This window comes from Dioscorea cayenensis, chromosome 10 (genome assembly GCF_009730915.1).
Source record: "Dioscorea cayenensis subsp. rotundata cultivar TDr96_F1 chromosome 10, TDr96_F1_v2_PseudoChromosome.rev07_lg8_w22 25.fasta, whole genome shotgun sequence".
In the NCBI taxonomy this organism is placed as follows: Eukaryota; Viridiplantae; Streptophyta; class Magnoliopsida; order Dioscoreales; family Dioscoreaceae; genus Dioscorea; species Dioscorea cayenensis.
This window is the reverse complement of record NC_052480.1, coordinates 23,158,602-23,174,150: the sequence shown is the minus strand read 5'-3', so window position 1 is coordinate 23,174,150 and position 15,549 is coordinate 23,158,602. Positions and strand designations below refer to the sequence as shown.

Here is a 15,549-nt window from a genome sequence, read left to right as displayed (position 1 = left end):
CTCAACTTACCAATTTGAGTTATTATCCTGTCATTACATATCAATGAGGTTGTCGGTGATATAACCTACTATATCATCCTGTTCATTATATCCAGCATAGCAAAGCATCAAGGAGTTGAGGATAGAGCCATTTTCTTATTTTCCTTGTTTGGTGCACATTGTATTTTTTATTCGTATAATACGAAAAAGCTTGTTTTTGTGCAGATGATCATGTGACCCAACTACAAGAGCCCATTCTGTGTCAATTTCATTTTTTGCCCAAAATTCAAGGCTTGGTCATGGGCAAGTTTAATATCAAGGAATAATATCCCAAGAGTTCATTCATGTGGTCAATATTTGTCTGGTGTTATTGAAAATGCAGAATTAAGAGGCAATTGTTTTACTTGCTAGCATAAGGCAAGTTTCATGACTCATTTGTTTTTTCATTGGATTGATTCATGTCAACATTTATACGTGTGTGTGTGTGTGTGATCTTACTGAGTTCATACATGCAATTATTATTTCTGGCGTCATAAAAAAATATAGAATTTAGAGGCAATTGTTTTATCTAATAACAGAAGGCAAGTTTCATGACTCATTTGTTTTTTCATTGGATTGATTTAGATTAGCAGATATATACATATGTATATATATAATTTTTATTTTATTTTATTTTATTGACTTAATGTTAGATTCAGATTAGAAACGGATTTATTTGTTTGAATATTGTTTTTTAATTTAAAATAAATTTAGAAATGGATTAGGAACAAAAAAGCTATTGTTTCTAATGGGAGAACAAAAATAAAACAAAAAATATTCTGTTTGGAATCCGTTTCTAATTTTTATAACTCTTTTTAAATTCAGAAATGGAATTGCAACATAATTTAGAAACAAATTAGCAACACACTATTCTGTTTTAATTTTTTTAATTTTTGAGAAAGGCGACAATGTCACGAACCCGGCGACGAGCACGTGGGAGCAACGCTCACCACCCGAACCGCTGCCTCACCTCATGCGAGATGGGGATCGAACTCGGGAGTCACGCTCGACAGTTGAGCGAACACCCCTACTGCAGAGACTCTATGCCAATAGACCAAATGGTCGTTGGCTCTGTTTTAATTTTTCAAAAATTAGAAACATATTGCTTTCCGATTCTAATCTATTTCTAAATTTAAAAAGGGAAAAATGTTCCGTTTCTATTTAAATTAGAAACAAAGGTATTCGAAACAGATAAATTCTGTTTCTAATCCGTTTTTAAACTGAATTAGCAACGGATTAGAAACGGAAAATATTGTTTTTAAACAGTAATTTTCTTGTAGTGTTTTGACCCTTGCTTAGTGTTTTCCTTTCTATTTTTCCCACCAGTCAGGATATCCAACAATCTCAAAGCATTGTTCTTTCATATGCCCTTTTTTCCGACAATGAGTGCATTGGAGTAATGATTTGTCGATAGGCTTTCTATAAGGCTGCTGCTTTTGGTTGGGTTGCCTTCGTGCTATCATAGCTGATGTTTCAGAATAATTTACCTTCTTGCAAAGAGCATTCTGCCGCGCCTCCTCTCTTCGAATTTGAGAGTAACATTCTTCCAAATCTGGGATTGTATCTCTTCGTAGAATTTCTCCACGAACTTGGTCAAATGTCTCATCTAGCCCAGCAAGAAAGATATGTACTCTTAATCTTTCAATAGATTTGTTGTACACTACAACATCTTCTGGATCCTTCATGACCACTTTATCTCTATGATCAAGTTCTCGAAATATTTCGATTAACTCTCCATAGAATCTACAGAGTGTTCTTCCATCTTGCTTGGTAGAGAAAGCCTTCTGGTTTAGAGTGAAAACTTGTAATTCATCACTTCCATCACTGAAGGCCTTTGACAATGCATTCCAGATTTCAAAAGCAGTAGGAATTCGTAAATATCGCTTCATGATCTCAGGAGACATAGATATGAGCAACCATCTTTTCACTTTTTGGTTCTCACCATACCACTTCTCGTATTCTTTAGAAGACTCATCAGATGGCTTTTTACAGCTACGAACATATGAGAGTTTTTCTCTTTCTGTAAGGTACATTTTCATTATCTGAGACCAAACATCATAGTTAGTCTCAGTAAGGATGATGCCAGCATTGAACACCCCATCAAGCTGAGCAGATTGAATAACAATAGATGTAGATTCAGGATTTTTCTCCATTATTTCTTTGGCTCGGATACCATGAAGAAAGAGATGTTTTATGAAGGAAGAAGAAGTTTTTTATTTCTACACTACATCAAACATTACACCTTGATCATATTTAAAGAGTGACAAATGTTATAATTTCCAAGTTACAATTTCCAAGAAAAAACATAGATCCATGGATTACGGATCTTATCTTTTGACTTCTTTCATTGGGTGTTGCTATTTTGATATTCTCAACAATATACACATTTATGTGCACATATTTCAGGACTACAACGCTGCCAAGGAAACAGAGTCTTTATGGAGAAGCAAAGTTGTTTGTGCCTAACGGGGGCATTAGACACAACAGAAAACCAACAAAGATATGCAATATATGCAAGCAAGCAAACAAATAAACAAACATATGTATATATATAATAATAACATAGTCCTCTGCTCCAAGGTTACCCTTCTGAACTTAGACTCACAGTCTTGCATTGTGTTGTCTGAGAGGAAGACATCCTCATAAAAACTGGGATGGAACATTGGACTGTTTGTTTCTTTGTACTCTGTGTGTGAGCTTGTCCACTAAGTAACCTGTTAATCAGATGATATATTTTATTTTAATTAATCTAATTTTATTCATTCTCATCTGAAAAAAGATGGAAATTATTTATTTGAGAAAGAACTCAAGTTTGTAGAAACAGATAAACTTTTCTTTTAATTAAATGAGATATTTTAATATATATTTTTCAATAGTGAACAGTAGGCAGGCTTCTATTAAATTGGTTTTTTACTGGAGTAAAGCTATCGCCATTAGCCTACCACCGTTTGATTGTTTAATTTACTTTATTAAAGAAGATGAAACCTCCCTGTCCTTTCTTATTTTTCACCTGCCAATGCCTGCATCTCATAGTAGTGTCATCTATGCATATACTGGTCTCTGACTCAGCCTTACAAGCTTATCATCAGATGAATAAATCAATGAAAAATATATCCATGAAAAGAACATCAAGCACTGGCATCTTTATGTAGCTTTTGTAAGCTACAATCAATGTTGTTTGTACACTTCTCTCTAGATCTCTGTCTCTCTCTCTGTACACCTAATTCATAATGGATGTTCATAAACCATGTATTCCATACCTTGCAATGATACTTGCTAGAATTCTGTTCGCAGGCACTACATTGTTCACCAAGACTGCTGTTGCTGGAGGCATGAACCCTTTTGTATTCGTCTTTTACCGACAAATTTTTGCTTCGCTTGTTCTAATTCCAGTCATCTTCTTCTTTGAAAGGTAATCAACTTCATATCTATAATCTACAAGTTCACAACCATATATCATAACTAAGTTTCTTATTGTTAATGTCCAGGAACAAGAGTTTGCCTCCATTGCCTCTGTTCAGGATCTTCATCATCTCTTTATGTGGGTATGTTAACAACACCAACAACATTAATTCATTTCTTTTCAAATAAAAAACTAGTCTTATTATTGTGTTTTTTTTCTGCTGTTTCTTAGGATTACATTGTGCTCCTTTCTGTACACCTTCTCACTGAGATACACCTCAGCTACATTTGCAGCAGCCTCAGCAAATGCAGTTCCTGCCATCACTCTTCTGCTTGCTCTAATTCTAAGGTGAAAATATTTCAACTTGAAATTAAGAAAAACCAAAAACTATAATTACCCATGAATTCATTGATTCTGTTAATTTCAGAATTGAGAAGCTAAAAAAGAAGCACAAGTTCTCTTCTGCAACAAAGCTACTGGGAACTCTGTTATGTCTAGTAGGAGCATTCTTATTTGCAATCTACAAAGGTCCTGCAGTGCAGTTCATAAATCACCATGAAATACAAAAAACAGCCACATCTCATGCAGAGAAGGTGATTTCAAGAGCAGACTGGGTGAAAGGCAGCCTACTAATGCTTCTAGCTCATACTTGTTGGTCCATTTGGCTCATTTTACAGGTCCTTCATTTCTTATATATAGAATATAATTATAGACTTATAGTTAATAATATGAAAGAAATATGTATAAGTTAATAATCGAGCATGTCGAACAGGGCCCTTTGGTTCGCAGATACCCTGCAGAGCTTCGGCTTACCTTTTTACAGTGTATTTGTAGCATAATTCAGACTGGACTGATAACTGTGATATTTGAGAGGAAACCATCAGCATGGAAGTTGGGATGGAACATTGGATTGCTTGCTTCTGTCTACTCTGTATGTAATGAACTTGTTTGTCTATGTTAATGAGCATCAATATTTGATGGTTAGTTATTATTATTATTATTATTATTATTAGTCTTTATTTATTTTCTTTTTGTTAAACAGGGTGCTGCTACTGCTGTTTGTTCTTGGTTGATGACTTGGTGTGTGGATTGTAAGGGTGCTGTCTTTACTGCAGTGTTCTCTCCATTGACATTCTTGGCTACTGTTGTTTATTCCATTGTTTTTTGGAATGAAATCCTTCATTGGGGAAGGTAAATACAAGTTTGTATATATATATATATATATATATATATTAAATAATCATAATAATCTCATTATTAATTAGTTTTAAATATCGTTTGACAGTGTTGGTGGAGCTGTGATGCTGGTACTTGGGCTCTATTGTGTACTGTGGGGAAAACACAAGGAGTCATCATCAAGCTCTCCTAAACAAGCTCAAGAAATGGGTGATAACATGGGACATTGATCAATCGAAATTTGCCTTTCATTTGTTTGTTTGCTTGTTTTTCAACACTTTATTTGTTATTTATATTAGAGGATAATTATATATTTTTTTTTCTGTTGTAAAAGTGTAGATAATTATATTTATAAACTATTTAAAATGAAAATTCGAAAATAATAAATAAATTATTTTATTATATATATATATATTTTAAAATCGCTCGGATTAGCAAGTTCTAAAGAAATAGACGTGGCGGAAATCCATTGGTCAAAAATTCAATCGTTGATATTATTGAGTTCGACGACGCCACTGAAATCTAAGCCGTTCGAGGAAAAGATCGATCTCGTCATTCGGAGATCTCAGCCGTAAATTTCCAGTGAGCTTCTTTTGTCGTTTTCCGGTTCTCTTCTACTTGCCCTCTTCTCCCGCGAGTTCTTCTCTGATCTATCTCGAGCTTGAACTAGGGTTTTCGAGCAGCGAAGATGGGTGGATGGAGGATCTCTCCGCTGCTCGTGCTTGCTCTGATCGCTTTCCTCTCGCTTCAAATCGGGGCTTCGGATCCGGTAAGGAGCTTTGATATCAAGTTTTGCTGGGTTTTCTCTTTGATTTTACTGATTTTTGAGTTTTATGGATGTTTTGTAGTTGTTCTACGAATCTTTCGATGAAACGTTCGAGGGGCGGTGGATCGTGTCTGACAGGAGCGATTACAATGGTTTTGCTTCCAAAACCCAGTGTTTTAGATGATATCTTGCGAATCATTTGTCTTCTGATTCAATGAATACTGAAAATTGTGGATTTTGTCCTAGTAATTTAACTTCTGTTTGTCATTTTACTTATTATTTGGTTGGCTACGGTAGATTACCAGATCTGTTTAGCATTTTTTAGAAACTAATCATAGGTGGAAATGAGATTAGAGAAAAGTCTGGATTAACATTTTTTTTAGGCAGGAGAAGACGGTAGAGAAGAGATTTTATTTTTCATGCTTCGTGTGGCTCAAGTTGATTAATTTTTTGTATATAGTTGAATTTATGGAATATTTGCAGAGTGTCGTCATTAATGATGAGAATATGAATAAATTTGGAAACTTGAATGAGGGGTAGTAGTTATTACATGAAGATATATCTTGATTTTGCACTGCTAAATGGTAAAGTTATGCTAATACTGTGGTGGTGACTGTGCCTCTTAGCTATAAAATCATCTGTGCATGTTGCTATATTGTTAGATGTGTTGTGTGACTTAAAATGAGACCTCATTTTAAGACCTCTACTTACCTGTGTGCTAGGCGTTAATATGGACAGGAAGATAGTATGAAGTGGAACAGAAAGTAAACAAAAAATCAAACCCAATTTGGTTCAACTAATCAAGTTTTGAGACCATCAAACTTTACCCTTTATTTATCCTTGTGCTCTGTCTCCAATGCTTTCGATTTTTCCTGGGGAGGCCGTGAAGCTAAGCCTCAAAAACTGCACACTTGAATCCTTTATGGCTGTGGATTTTCCCCAAAAGATAACATATATAAGCTAGTAGCTATATGTAACAATTCAATTGAAAGGACTTAATTTAGATAATTGCATGATCTTTGACTTGAAATGTTGCAGGACTACCAAATTTGAAAGGGTGGTAGGGTAGTATTCCCAAACTTATATATTACACTTAGGGGTTTGGATGACTTTGGAAAGTAAGGTGCTCTGCTTGCCTTGTCAGATAGATATGTTCACACGTAAAGGGTACTATGTAGTATTTTTGGCAAAATCTAGGAGATGGAGATAGCGCTACTTGCCTAATTATTCTTTCATCATGAATGTTATCTGAAAGTTTATGTTAATGTTCTTTCTTTTCTTGCATTGTAATATCAGAAAATTGACTGTTTTAACTGGGTCTAACAACCTTGTGATAGTGGAATGATGAACCATGTAGAGTTATATTGAGTCAGTACTTTGTTGTCTGGTGCTGATATATATACTGAGTAATTCTGTCACCTCCTGCCATTGCGCATATTTTCTGTTTCTACCTTCCTAATTTGTTATCTGGCTGCTCTGGCACAAGCTGTTTTACTTCAGATTATAGTGAAAAATGCTATCTGAAATTGAACTTTTCCATTGAGAATGTACTTGTTCTGATGTGAGGTTCACTAATTCATTTGATCACTTGCTCTCACCCTTTCTGTTGGGAATTGCATTGTTGGCATTGGTTTTTGTTATACATATCTCAATGAACCATTTCGCAATTTTCTTATAGATGCTTGAGCACAATTATCATACCACCATTATGTTTATTGGCATTCTATTTTGCCTATGGCTAATTATTAATAATTATTATCTATCATACCCTTTTTTTCTTTCCCTTTTTGGTATTTTGCCATCTTCTACTTTATAAATCTGTCTTTATTATCTAGTGTATTTGCGAGGGTGCCTGATTTACTGTGGTTTTAGGTATTTGGAAGCACTCAAAGAGTGAGGGGCATGAGGATTATGGGCTTCTTGTGAGTGAGAAAGCTCGGAAATATGCGATAGTTAAAGAACTTGATGAACACATTAATCTTAAGGATGGAACTATTATTCTTCAGTTTGAAACACGGCATCAGAATGGCCTTGAATGTGGAGGGGCATATCTAAAATATCTCCGCCCTCAAGGGGCTGGATGGGCTCCTAAGGAGTTCAGCAATGAGTCACCATACTCAATCATGTTTGGTCCCGATAAGTGTGGGTCCACAAACAAGGTGCATTTTATCCTGAAACACAAGAATCCAAAGACTGGAGAGTTTGTTGAGCATCATCTCAAGTATCCCCCGTCTGTCCCGTCTGACAAACTTTCTCATGTCTACACAGCCATTCTAAAACCTGATAATGAATTGCTAATTTTGATTGATGGGGAGCAAAAGAAGAAAGCAAACTTCTTATCTGCTGATGATTTTGAACCTGCACTTATACCACCTAAGATAATTCCTGATCCAGATGATAAGAAACCTGAGGATTGGGATGAGAGAGCCAAGATTCCAGACCATGATGCCGTAAAGCCTGATGACTGGGATGAGGATGCCCCTATGGAAATTGAAGATGAAGATGCTGTTAAACCTGAGGGATGGTTGGATGATGAACCTGAGGAAATTGATGATCCTGATGCCGCCAAGCCAGAAGATTGGGATGATGAAGAAGATGGAGAATGGGAGGCACCAAAGATTGATAACCCAAAGTGTGATGCTGCACCTGGTTGTGGTGAGTGGAAGAGGCCAACCAAGAGAAATCCAGCATACAAGGGGAAATGGCATGCCCCCATGATTGACAACCCCAACTATAAGGGTATCTGGAAACCCCAGCAGATTTCTAACCCTGACTATTTTGAACTTGACAAACCTGAGTTTGAGCCTGTTGCTGCTATTGGCATTGAGATTTGGACGATGCAGGATGGCATTTTGTTTGACAACATTTTGGTAGCTAGTGATGAGAAGGTTGCTGAGTCGTATAGGGATAAAACATGGAAACTGAAATACAACTCGGAGAAAGAAAAGCAGAAAGCTGAAGATGCAGCTGCTGGTCTGGGTGATGGACTATCAAGCTTCCAGGTGATGTTTCTTCCCTTTTCCTATTGAATTGCTATACAATTAATCATTAAGAAATCATTTTTCTTTATTTGGAAATGGTTGAATCAGCAAATCAGAAACCTAGTTCCCCACACTATTTTTTTATTGATTGCAGAAGAGTGTGTTTGGTGTTCTTTACAAAGTTGCTGACATTCCTTTCCTGGCAGCATACAAGATGAAGATCATGGTAAGTAGGATGAACTTTTCTCTGGCTTTACATGCTTGCAGTCTTGTTACTGCAGGAGACCTTGCTTCTGTTTCTAATGATACTAAAAATTTTCTTTAGCTATTCTTTAACTGGAAAACCATAAAGCCCAAAAAATTATTAATCTTTGTTGATCAAAACATGTAACAATTGGTTTGAAACCAAATTGGCCTTTCGCTTCATTCTCACATTTCCCTGAATGTAATTTTCTTCATTTTTGTTCGTTATCCAATTCCTATTTGTTTCTTTTACAGGATGCCATAGAGAAAGGAGAAAAACAACCAAACCTGACAATTGGAGTTCTGGTGTCCATAGTGATTGTATTCTTAACTATCATCTTCAAAATCCTCTTTGGGGGAAAGAAACCGGTGGTAAGTTATTTGCTTGTTCAAAGTCTATTTGCCCTGAGACGCTGTATGGGAACTGTTATGTTAAAATTTTCAAATATTCTTTATACCTGCAGGTGCCAACAAACCCCGTCCCTGAAAGCAAGACTTCTGAAGCTGCAGAAACTGATCTTCCAGAAAGCAGTTCAGCACAAGAAGAAAATGAGAAAGAGGATGCTCCTGTTTCCCGTCCGAGGAGGTCCAGGAGGGAGACATAGGTAAAATACAATATGGAATTTTGAGTCTGCCATCAGGTTACAGTCAACTATTAATCTCTAGGATTTTGTGTGTAAAAATTACATTTAGCTTTGTTTTACCCATCTGCAGAAACATTCTCCTGAACAGAAAAAAAAAAAAATTGTTTGTAATTTCATATTTCATTGGAATCTAATCCTAGAATGTGAAGTATACCAATATAGTAATATTATTAATAATTTTTAAAATATTGATGAAAATGTGAGTAGAAATGGTGTTGTTTTGGATATGGAACATCTGTTTGCTTGTTTCTCGTCCACAATAAATATTACTTATCCAGATTAGTGCTACTTGGAATGTTGTTCTTCATCATTTTCCAGGTCATTCTCTACCTGTGTTTAATGGACACATGGAAGCAACCCATCAGACTCAAGGATTTGGTTACAATGAATCTTAGCCTTAATATTGTTGTCATACGTTTAATATATGTTAAATTGATGTTAGTGGTTTGGTAAACATGACCGTGTGGGTTCTGAGCTTGTGTCACTCTCTCATAAGATGATAAAGCCCTTTGAAGATGAAAGTGATGGCCTTGTTTCTGTCTCACATTTTTGTCTCTAACTGGGCACAACTTAATGAACAACCAGACAAACAAATCTTTGTCTTCTTCCAGACATTCCAAGCTGTTGTTCTCTGTTTATTACATTAGTGATCAATATTAAGCACACACTCTTTCTTCTTCTTCTTCTTCAGGAAAGCTGTTTAAATGGACCACAATTGAAAGTCTCTAGGTAATATATTGAGAACTTTTAACCAAAAAAATTGATACATTTTGAGCTACTGTTATAACCTGATAATGGTCCCCTCAAGATGTTTTAAAACTTTATCTACCTAAATTGGTCAAGTCTGGTGTGTTCATTTTTTCATCCCTCCTGACCCATCTCTAGTGTCCCTTTTCCCAAATTCTTTCCAATTTGTGCTATATGTGGTCCTCTTAATTGAAGTCTAAGAATATCCCAGCCATTAAAACACAAAACTAACTTAATACCCAAATATCAATTTTTATATTTTTTTTCAATATCAATTATCAACTCTAACTTTTCCTTAAGTCTTCATCAAACCAATGTAGTAAATATATATATAGACATGGCCTACAACTACAAATGGTTGGTGTGATAAGCTAAAAGAACAGAAACCATAGAAGCCTAGAAGGTGAGTGAGTGGGGGAAAACAAGTAGCTGCCCCTCCAATTATACAAACTTATACCTCCCACCACCATATGTTTATAACTTTATTATCATCCATTCTACTTGTTTTTGTTGTCACGTCTCTGTGTGCTTTGTTTCATGCAGGGGAGTGTCAGCCTGGCCTTGGCTGCCACTAGTGTCACATCTCACATCTAAAATCCCCATTCTTTAATTTTTTTTTTTTATATATTATTTCAAAAACCTTTAATTAAACAAATCAAAAACTTCATTTGATCCTAAACTTTCTTCCATTCTTATCATGAAGAAATCATTAGCTTAATAAATAACCAATTAGACTTATATGTTGCCAATAGAAACAGAAATAGTTGGTGAATTGGTGATCAATTTGGGTCCAATAATTTAAACCTGGAGAAGAAGAAACAAACAGATCAGACCTTGTGCATTTAGTGCTTCACACATGGTGAGTCCCCACACTAAACTTTTATTCCATTAATTATTTATTTTTTAATACAAGCATTGCATTATTATTGGCATCAGTGAAAACATCAAGAGAGTCATATATATTCATAAGATGTTCAAGAACTTGGAATTCTAAAAAAAAAAATTTTAATTGAAAAATTCCAAGTTCATGCATGTCATGTTCCCAATTATTTAAGACAGCTTAGCTCATGAATAAATTATTACATTTTTGCACTATGATATATAAATAAATATAGCCTAATTCAGAGATTTATTAAGAATAATAATTAAGCAAAAATATATTACTATAAAAATTATAATAATCTGTTTTTTTTAAAAAAAATAAATTAGAAAATTTCAGCATTAATTTATATAACTAAAATCAATTTCAGAGTGGAAAGCCTTCTCTCTATCACGTCATCAGTATCAGCGCGTGTGTGAGAGAGAGAGAGAGAGAGAGAGAGAGAAGGAAAGGAGAGCATATGGAGATCTTGGAATGTTGGTATTCAATCCTTCTTTCATCGTCTTTGAGCTTTTTGAGCTCTTTTGAAGAAGACGAGGTTCTACTTTTGCAAAAGTTTGGATTTTTCTAGCGTATCTCTTATTGGTTCAATGATAAATTGGATACATATATAAAAGTTCGGAATCGAAGCATTCTATATTTTCAGATTGGGATTGAGTTTCGATTTGGTTTTGTCTTTGAGTGGGGGTGAAAAGTTTCGATTTTGTTTTTTGGATGGGTTTTGCGGTGATGTTTCTGGAGAAATTCCTATGTGAATGTGAAAATTTGAGTTTGGGTTTGCTTCTGTGAATCTGATAAGAAGGAATAGGCGGCTCTGTAGTGTTTTGATGGTAGCCATTTGAGGGTTTGGGAGAAGATTTTGTGAAAAAGTTCTCATCTTTGGTATCTTTCAGGGGAGCAATCTCATCAATAGGTATGCTTTTTTATCTTTGATTCTTCTACTGTGCTTCAGTCTGCCAGTTTTAGTTTCTTTTCTGAGATTTTATTTAATTCGGATTGTTTTGGAGCTCGCCGGGGCCATTCTTCTCTTTTTGTTCGTTCTATATGAAAAAAAAACTATATTTTTATGTCTTTTTTTTTTTCTCAATCTAGAAGATTGTTTAGAAACTATATTCTTTGATGAACTATATTTTCCTTGTGTTTTTTCTTCTTCTCAAACTGGATAGATATCCTTTGGAAACCAGAGAGATATACTAATTTATGTGAGATATTTCAAATGCTAAGGATCAGTTTCACATCCAATCAGCCATGACATTCTTCTTTTTGGAAGATCAGTTCTTAGATATTCTATGTTCCAAATTCAGTCTTTTCTTTCACCGAATAGTTTGGTGCCTAACTATATAATTTTGGTTGTTAGAGATCATCCATTTGCCAAAGACACAGCCTTTCTTATTGCCAGTTTGTTCTATAAACCCAGCTCAGAATGCCAAGGCACAGCCCAAGTGCTGATGGATTCATCAGTGGCAAAGCTTGCAAGATCCGAAAGCGTGGATGCTCCTCAACATCTTCATCGTCATCAGTCTTACCAAATTATAGATTCAAGAAGGCAATATTGGTTCATAAAAGGGGTGGTTCGACAACCCCTGTACCAACTTGGAAGATGAATGCTGCATCACCATCTTCAAGGATGAGCTTCTCTGAATCATCTCGATGCCAGCCATTGAAAATTGGTGTTAGAGCTGGCCAAGACTCGGTAACTGCTCGAAAGCTTGCCAATGCTCTCTGGGAGATGAACAAGATCCCTTCACCCCATATGGTTGTAGGTATTCAAGAGAAAAGATCTAGGAAGGAGATTAGAGGGAAAGGCAGGATGGTAAAGTCTGTCCTGCCTGAATCTCTCCCTCCACATCTGTCTGATCCATCCCATAGCCCTGTCTCGGGGGTGAGTATCTGATTTCAAGTGAAATGAGTATTTTGTTTCCAGTGGTTTCTATTTATCACTTATACAGTGATTTTATTTGGTTGATGATATTGTAGCTGTCGGAGAAATCAAGTAGTAACAGGATTTTGGTGGATACTCGGAGGTCTCGGCGTAATAATCACAACACAAGGGCTTTAGAATTTCTCAATGATGCTAGTCTAATGGAGGTAAGCAAGCTCCATTCGGTTTCCTGCTCACCTATTCATATTTAGATTGTGAGTTCTATCCCTGCTGTTTTCTATATAGTGTTGTCAGTCTTCCTGATATCTACTATTGATGATTTTGCCATCAAATTTGCCTGAACTTTTGATTCTGCAAAATTAAAAAATAATAATAAATAAATAAATAAAAATAAAAATGTTGTCTACCTGGTGTACTCCGCATGCAGGTTATCATCTCATATCTTTCTAAATTGGCAGTTTTTTGGCAGGCAGTGACTGCAGTGGTCATTTTTTTGCTGTTCTTGAAGCATCTGTATCAAAATGGAAGTTTCAAATGTTTAGTGTTTGATCTGGATAGATCATCTGATTCGATTTTATTCTTCAACAATATGTAGCCAGTAATCTTGTCTGTCCATGTTGACCATTTTTTTTTCATTGTAGAATGATATGAAAGGGTGACCTAATTTGGTAGTTTGTAACAATTAATGATTACTGTTTTATTCTTTGGAACAACTCAGATGAATTAGCCCTGTTATTCACTAAATATTGAGTTGATAAGTTGGAACATGCTGATTGTAAATGACGTTTTGCCAAGATTCCATTTTGTGTTTTAGTCCTGAATTGAAGAAATTTGGTTATTCATTGTTTTTATTGTTATCAGTTTTCCATACACTTATTGTACTTAAGTAGCAACAGCAATTCATTCTGTATATTTTTCTGATCCATTTGGTTTATTGACTTTGAAGATTGAAGCACACTCTCAGGACTTCACTCCAACAAGTTCAATTAAAAGAACGAAGAACTGCTTAAAGGATCTCGGTAGTGGTCTGGCAACAGCCAAGGAGCTCTTGAAATCACTGAACCATCTGTGGGGGCTCGAGGGGCAGCATTCGTCGAGCATTCCTCTAGTTTCGGCCCTTCGTTGTGAGCTTGATCGGGCCCTCCTTCAGGTTGACCAACTTCTACGAGAACAGAGATCTGAGTGGGATGAAATCAAATATATCAAGAAGCAGCTCCTGGAAGAGAAGTTATCATGGAAGAGCAAAGAGCAAGAGAGGATCAGGGCTGCTCTAAACTCAATAGTGGGAGAGCTCGAGTCAGAAAAGAAGATGAGGAGAAGAGGAGGCAGGCTTAACCAAAAGTTAGGTTTGGAAGTAGCAAAGACAAAGACCTTCTTGTCAAAAATACTCAGAGAACTTGACAATGAGAGAAGAACGAGAGAGATGATTGAACAATTCTGCACTGACTTAGTTAGGGGCATTGGAGAGGACAAGGCTGAGGTTGAAGAGATGAAGCTGCAGTCTGAAAAGGTCCGAGAAGAACTGGAAAGGGAGAGGGACATGCTTCAGCTTGCTGATATGTGGCGTGAGGAAAGAGTTCAAATGAAGCTCTCAGAAGCCAAGTTCCAATTTGAGGAGAAAAATGCAGCTGTTGATCAACTGAGGAATGAGCTTGAAGCTTTTTTGAGTGCTAAAAGAACTGAAGAGCCTAAAGATAGAAATGCTGGTATTGAAGGTATATTGGACACTGACGCTCAAAAGAAACCAATTCATCCAAGCAAAATTCGAAAGACTGCTGATCTAAATATCTATGAACAGAAGGATGGGCGAGAGGTGCACAATCGAGGAGAGCATGTAAATGAAGATGATGAGATGGACTCAACAGACAGTGATTTGCATTCAATAGAACTGAATATGGACAACAATAATAAAACCTATAGTTGGAGCTACGCTACTGACGGTGTTACTGATGGGATGAAGTCAGGTTCGGTTGAAAGACAGGATGAGGTAATTAGCATAAACTATGAGAAAGGATCAAGGAGGAGATTTTCTGTAAATAAGGACATGAACCTTGACAAAAGCACACAATATTTGGATGATGAATTGGAAGAAGATAGACAACTTTATAGCAGTGATTTCCTGAACTATCGGGATGAGAAACTTGATGAAGATGCAGAAAGGTACATCTCAGTGAAGAATCTCCGAGACCGTATGTTAGCTGGTTCTAGAAATTCCATGGTGCTCGGTTTACCAAGTCCAACCCGACAGTGGCATAGGACACAACGTGTGCAAGAAATGGATGATGAAATTGGTGATGGAGGCACAAAGATTTCTGAGATGGTGAGAGCAATAAGAGAAGGTGAATCGAAGGTCAGTTTGGGAGGAAGCAACCAGGAGAACAGTCATCCTCACTTGCCAATGGCTCCTGTCCAGTGAATCCTATTTCCTAGAATTCCCTTTCCTTGTGAAGCCTGGTGGATCTATAGTAATTCATATTTCATTCTCCTTCTATGAGAGTAATAATATAAATCTACTCTGCTGATTTCAACTTCTCCTGAAATAGTGAGCGTGGTATGTTGGCTTCCATGTAAAGATTTAAAGACGGAAGAAACAACTTCTGCATTGCACTATGTAAGTTTTCTTCATCAAAATTTTCCAAATCTGTATTTCTCTGTGGACGTAATGAATACATACATCTAGTTGAATATGGATTTGTACTGCAATTCACTCTACTACAGAAATATATATAATCACATCTTTTGGTTCTAACAGTTGGATTATCCTTTCTAATTATGATTTTTATCTCTTTAGAGAATATCTGATTTTATT

General features: G+C 36.1%; 3 protein-coding genes across 9 annotated transcripts; all 3 read left to right on the top strand.

The window, feature by feature from the left end:
- Positions 1-2,978: 2,978 nt before the first annotated feature.
- On the top strand, positions 2,979-4,857 carry LOC120270815 (WAT1-related protein At1g43650-like). 6 transcript variants are annotated; one of them, XM_039277881.1, is made up of 8 exons: positions 2,979-3,175; positions 3,313-3,430; positions 3,507-3,563; positions 3,653-3,769; positions 3,849-4,098; positions 4,194-4,352; positions 4,464-4,612; positions 4,707-4,857. In XM_039277881.1, the coding sequence occupies exons 2-8, from the start codon at positions 3,351-3,353 to the stop codon at positions 4,825-4,827; spliced, it is 933 nt and encodes a 310-aa protein (XP_039133815.1). In that variant the 5' UTR covers positions 2,979-3,175; positions 3,313-3,350; the 3' UTR covers positions 4,828-4,857. The 6 variants fall into 6 exon arrangements, with proteins under 6 accessions (XP_039133815.1, XP_039133814.1, XP_039133813.1 ...); XM_039277880.1 differs by having other exon boundaries at positions 2,979-3,194; XM_039277879.1 differs by having other exon boundaries at positions 2,979-3,198.
- Positions 4,858-5,206: 349 nt separating this feature from the next.
- LOC120270517 (calnexin homolog) lies at positions 5,207-9,382 on the top strand. The gene is made up of 6 exons (XM_039277549.1): positions 5,207-5,366; positions 5,446-5,515; positions 7,236-8,365; positions 8,499-8,570; positions 8,843-8,959; positions 9,052-9,382. The coding sequence occupies exons 1-6, from the start codon at positions 5,286-5,288 to the stop codon at positions 9,190-9,192; spliced, it is 1,611 nt and encodes a 536-aa protein (XP_039133483.1). The 5' UTR covers positions 5,207-5,285; the 3' UTR covers positions 9,193-9,382.
- A 1,855-nt stretch (positions 9,383-11,237) lies between these two features.
- LOC120270443 (uncharacterized protein At5g41620-like) lies at positions 11,238-15,159 on the top strand. 2 transcript variants are annotated; one of them, XM_039277447.1, is made up of 4 exons: positions 11,238-11,771; positions 12,276-12,740; positions 12,836-12,946; positions 13,687-15,159. In XM_039277447.1, exons 2-4 carry the CDS (start codon positions 12,282-12,284, stop codon positions 15,154-15,156), a joined length of 2,040 nt encoding a protein of 679 aa, XP_039133381.1. In that variant the 5' UTR covers positions 11,238-11,771; positions 12,276-12,281; the 3' UTR covers positions 15,157-15,159. The 2 variants fall into 2 exon arrangements, with proteins under 2 accessions (XP_039133381.1, XP_039133380.1); XM_039277446.1 differs by having other exon boundaries at positions 11,239-11,771; positions 12,216-12,740.
- Positions 15,160-15,549: the final 390 nt, after the last annotated feature.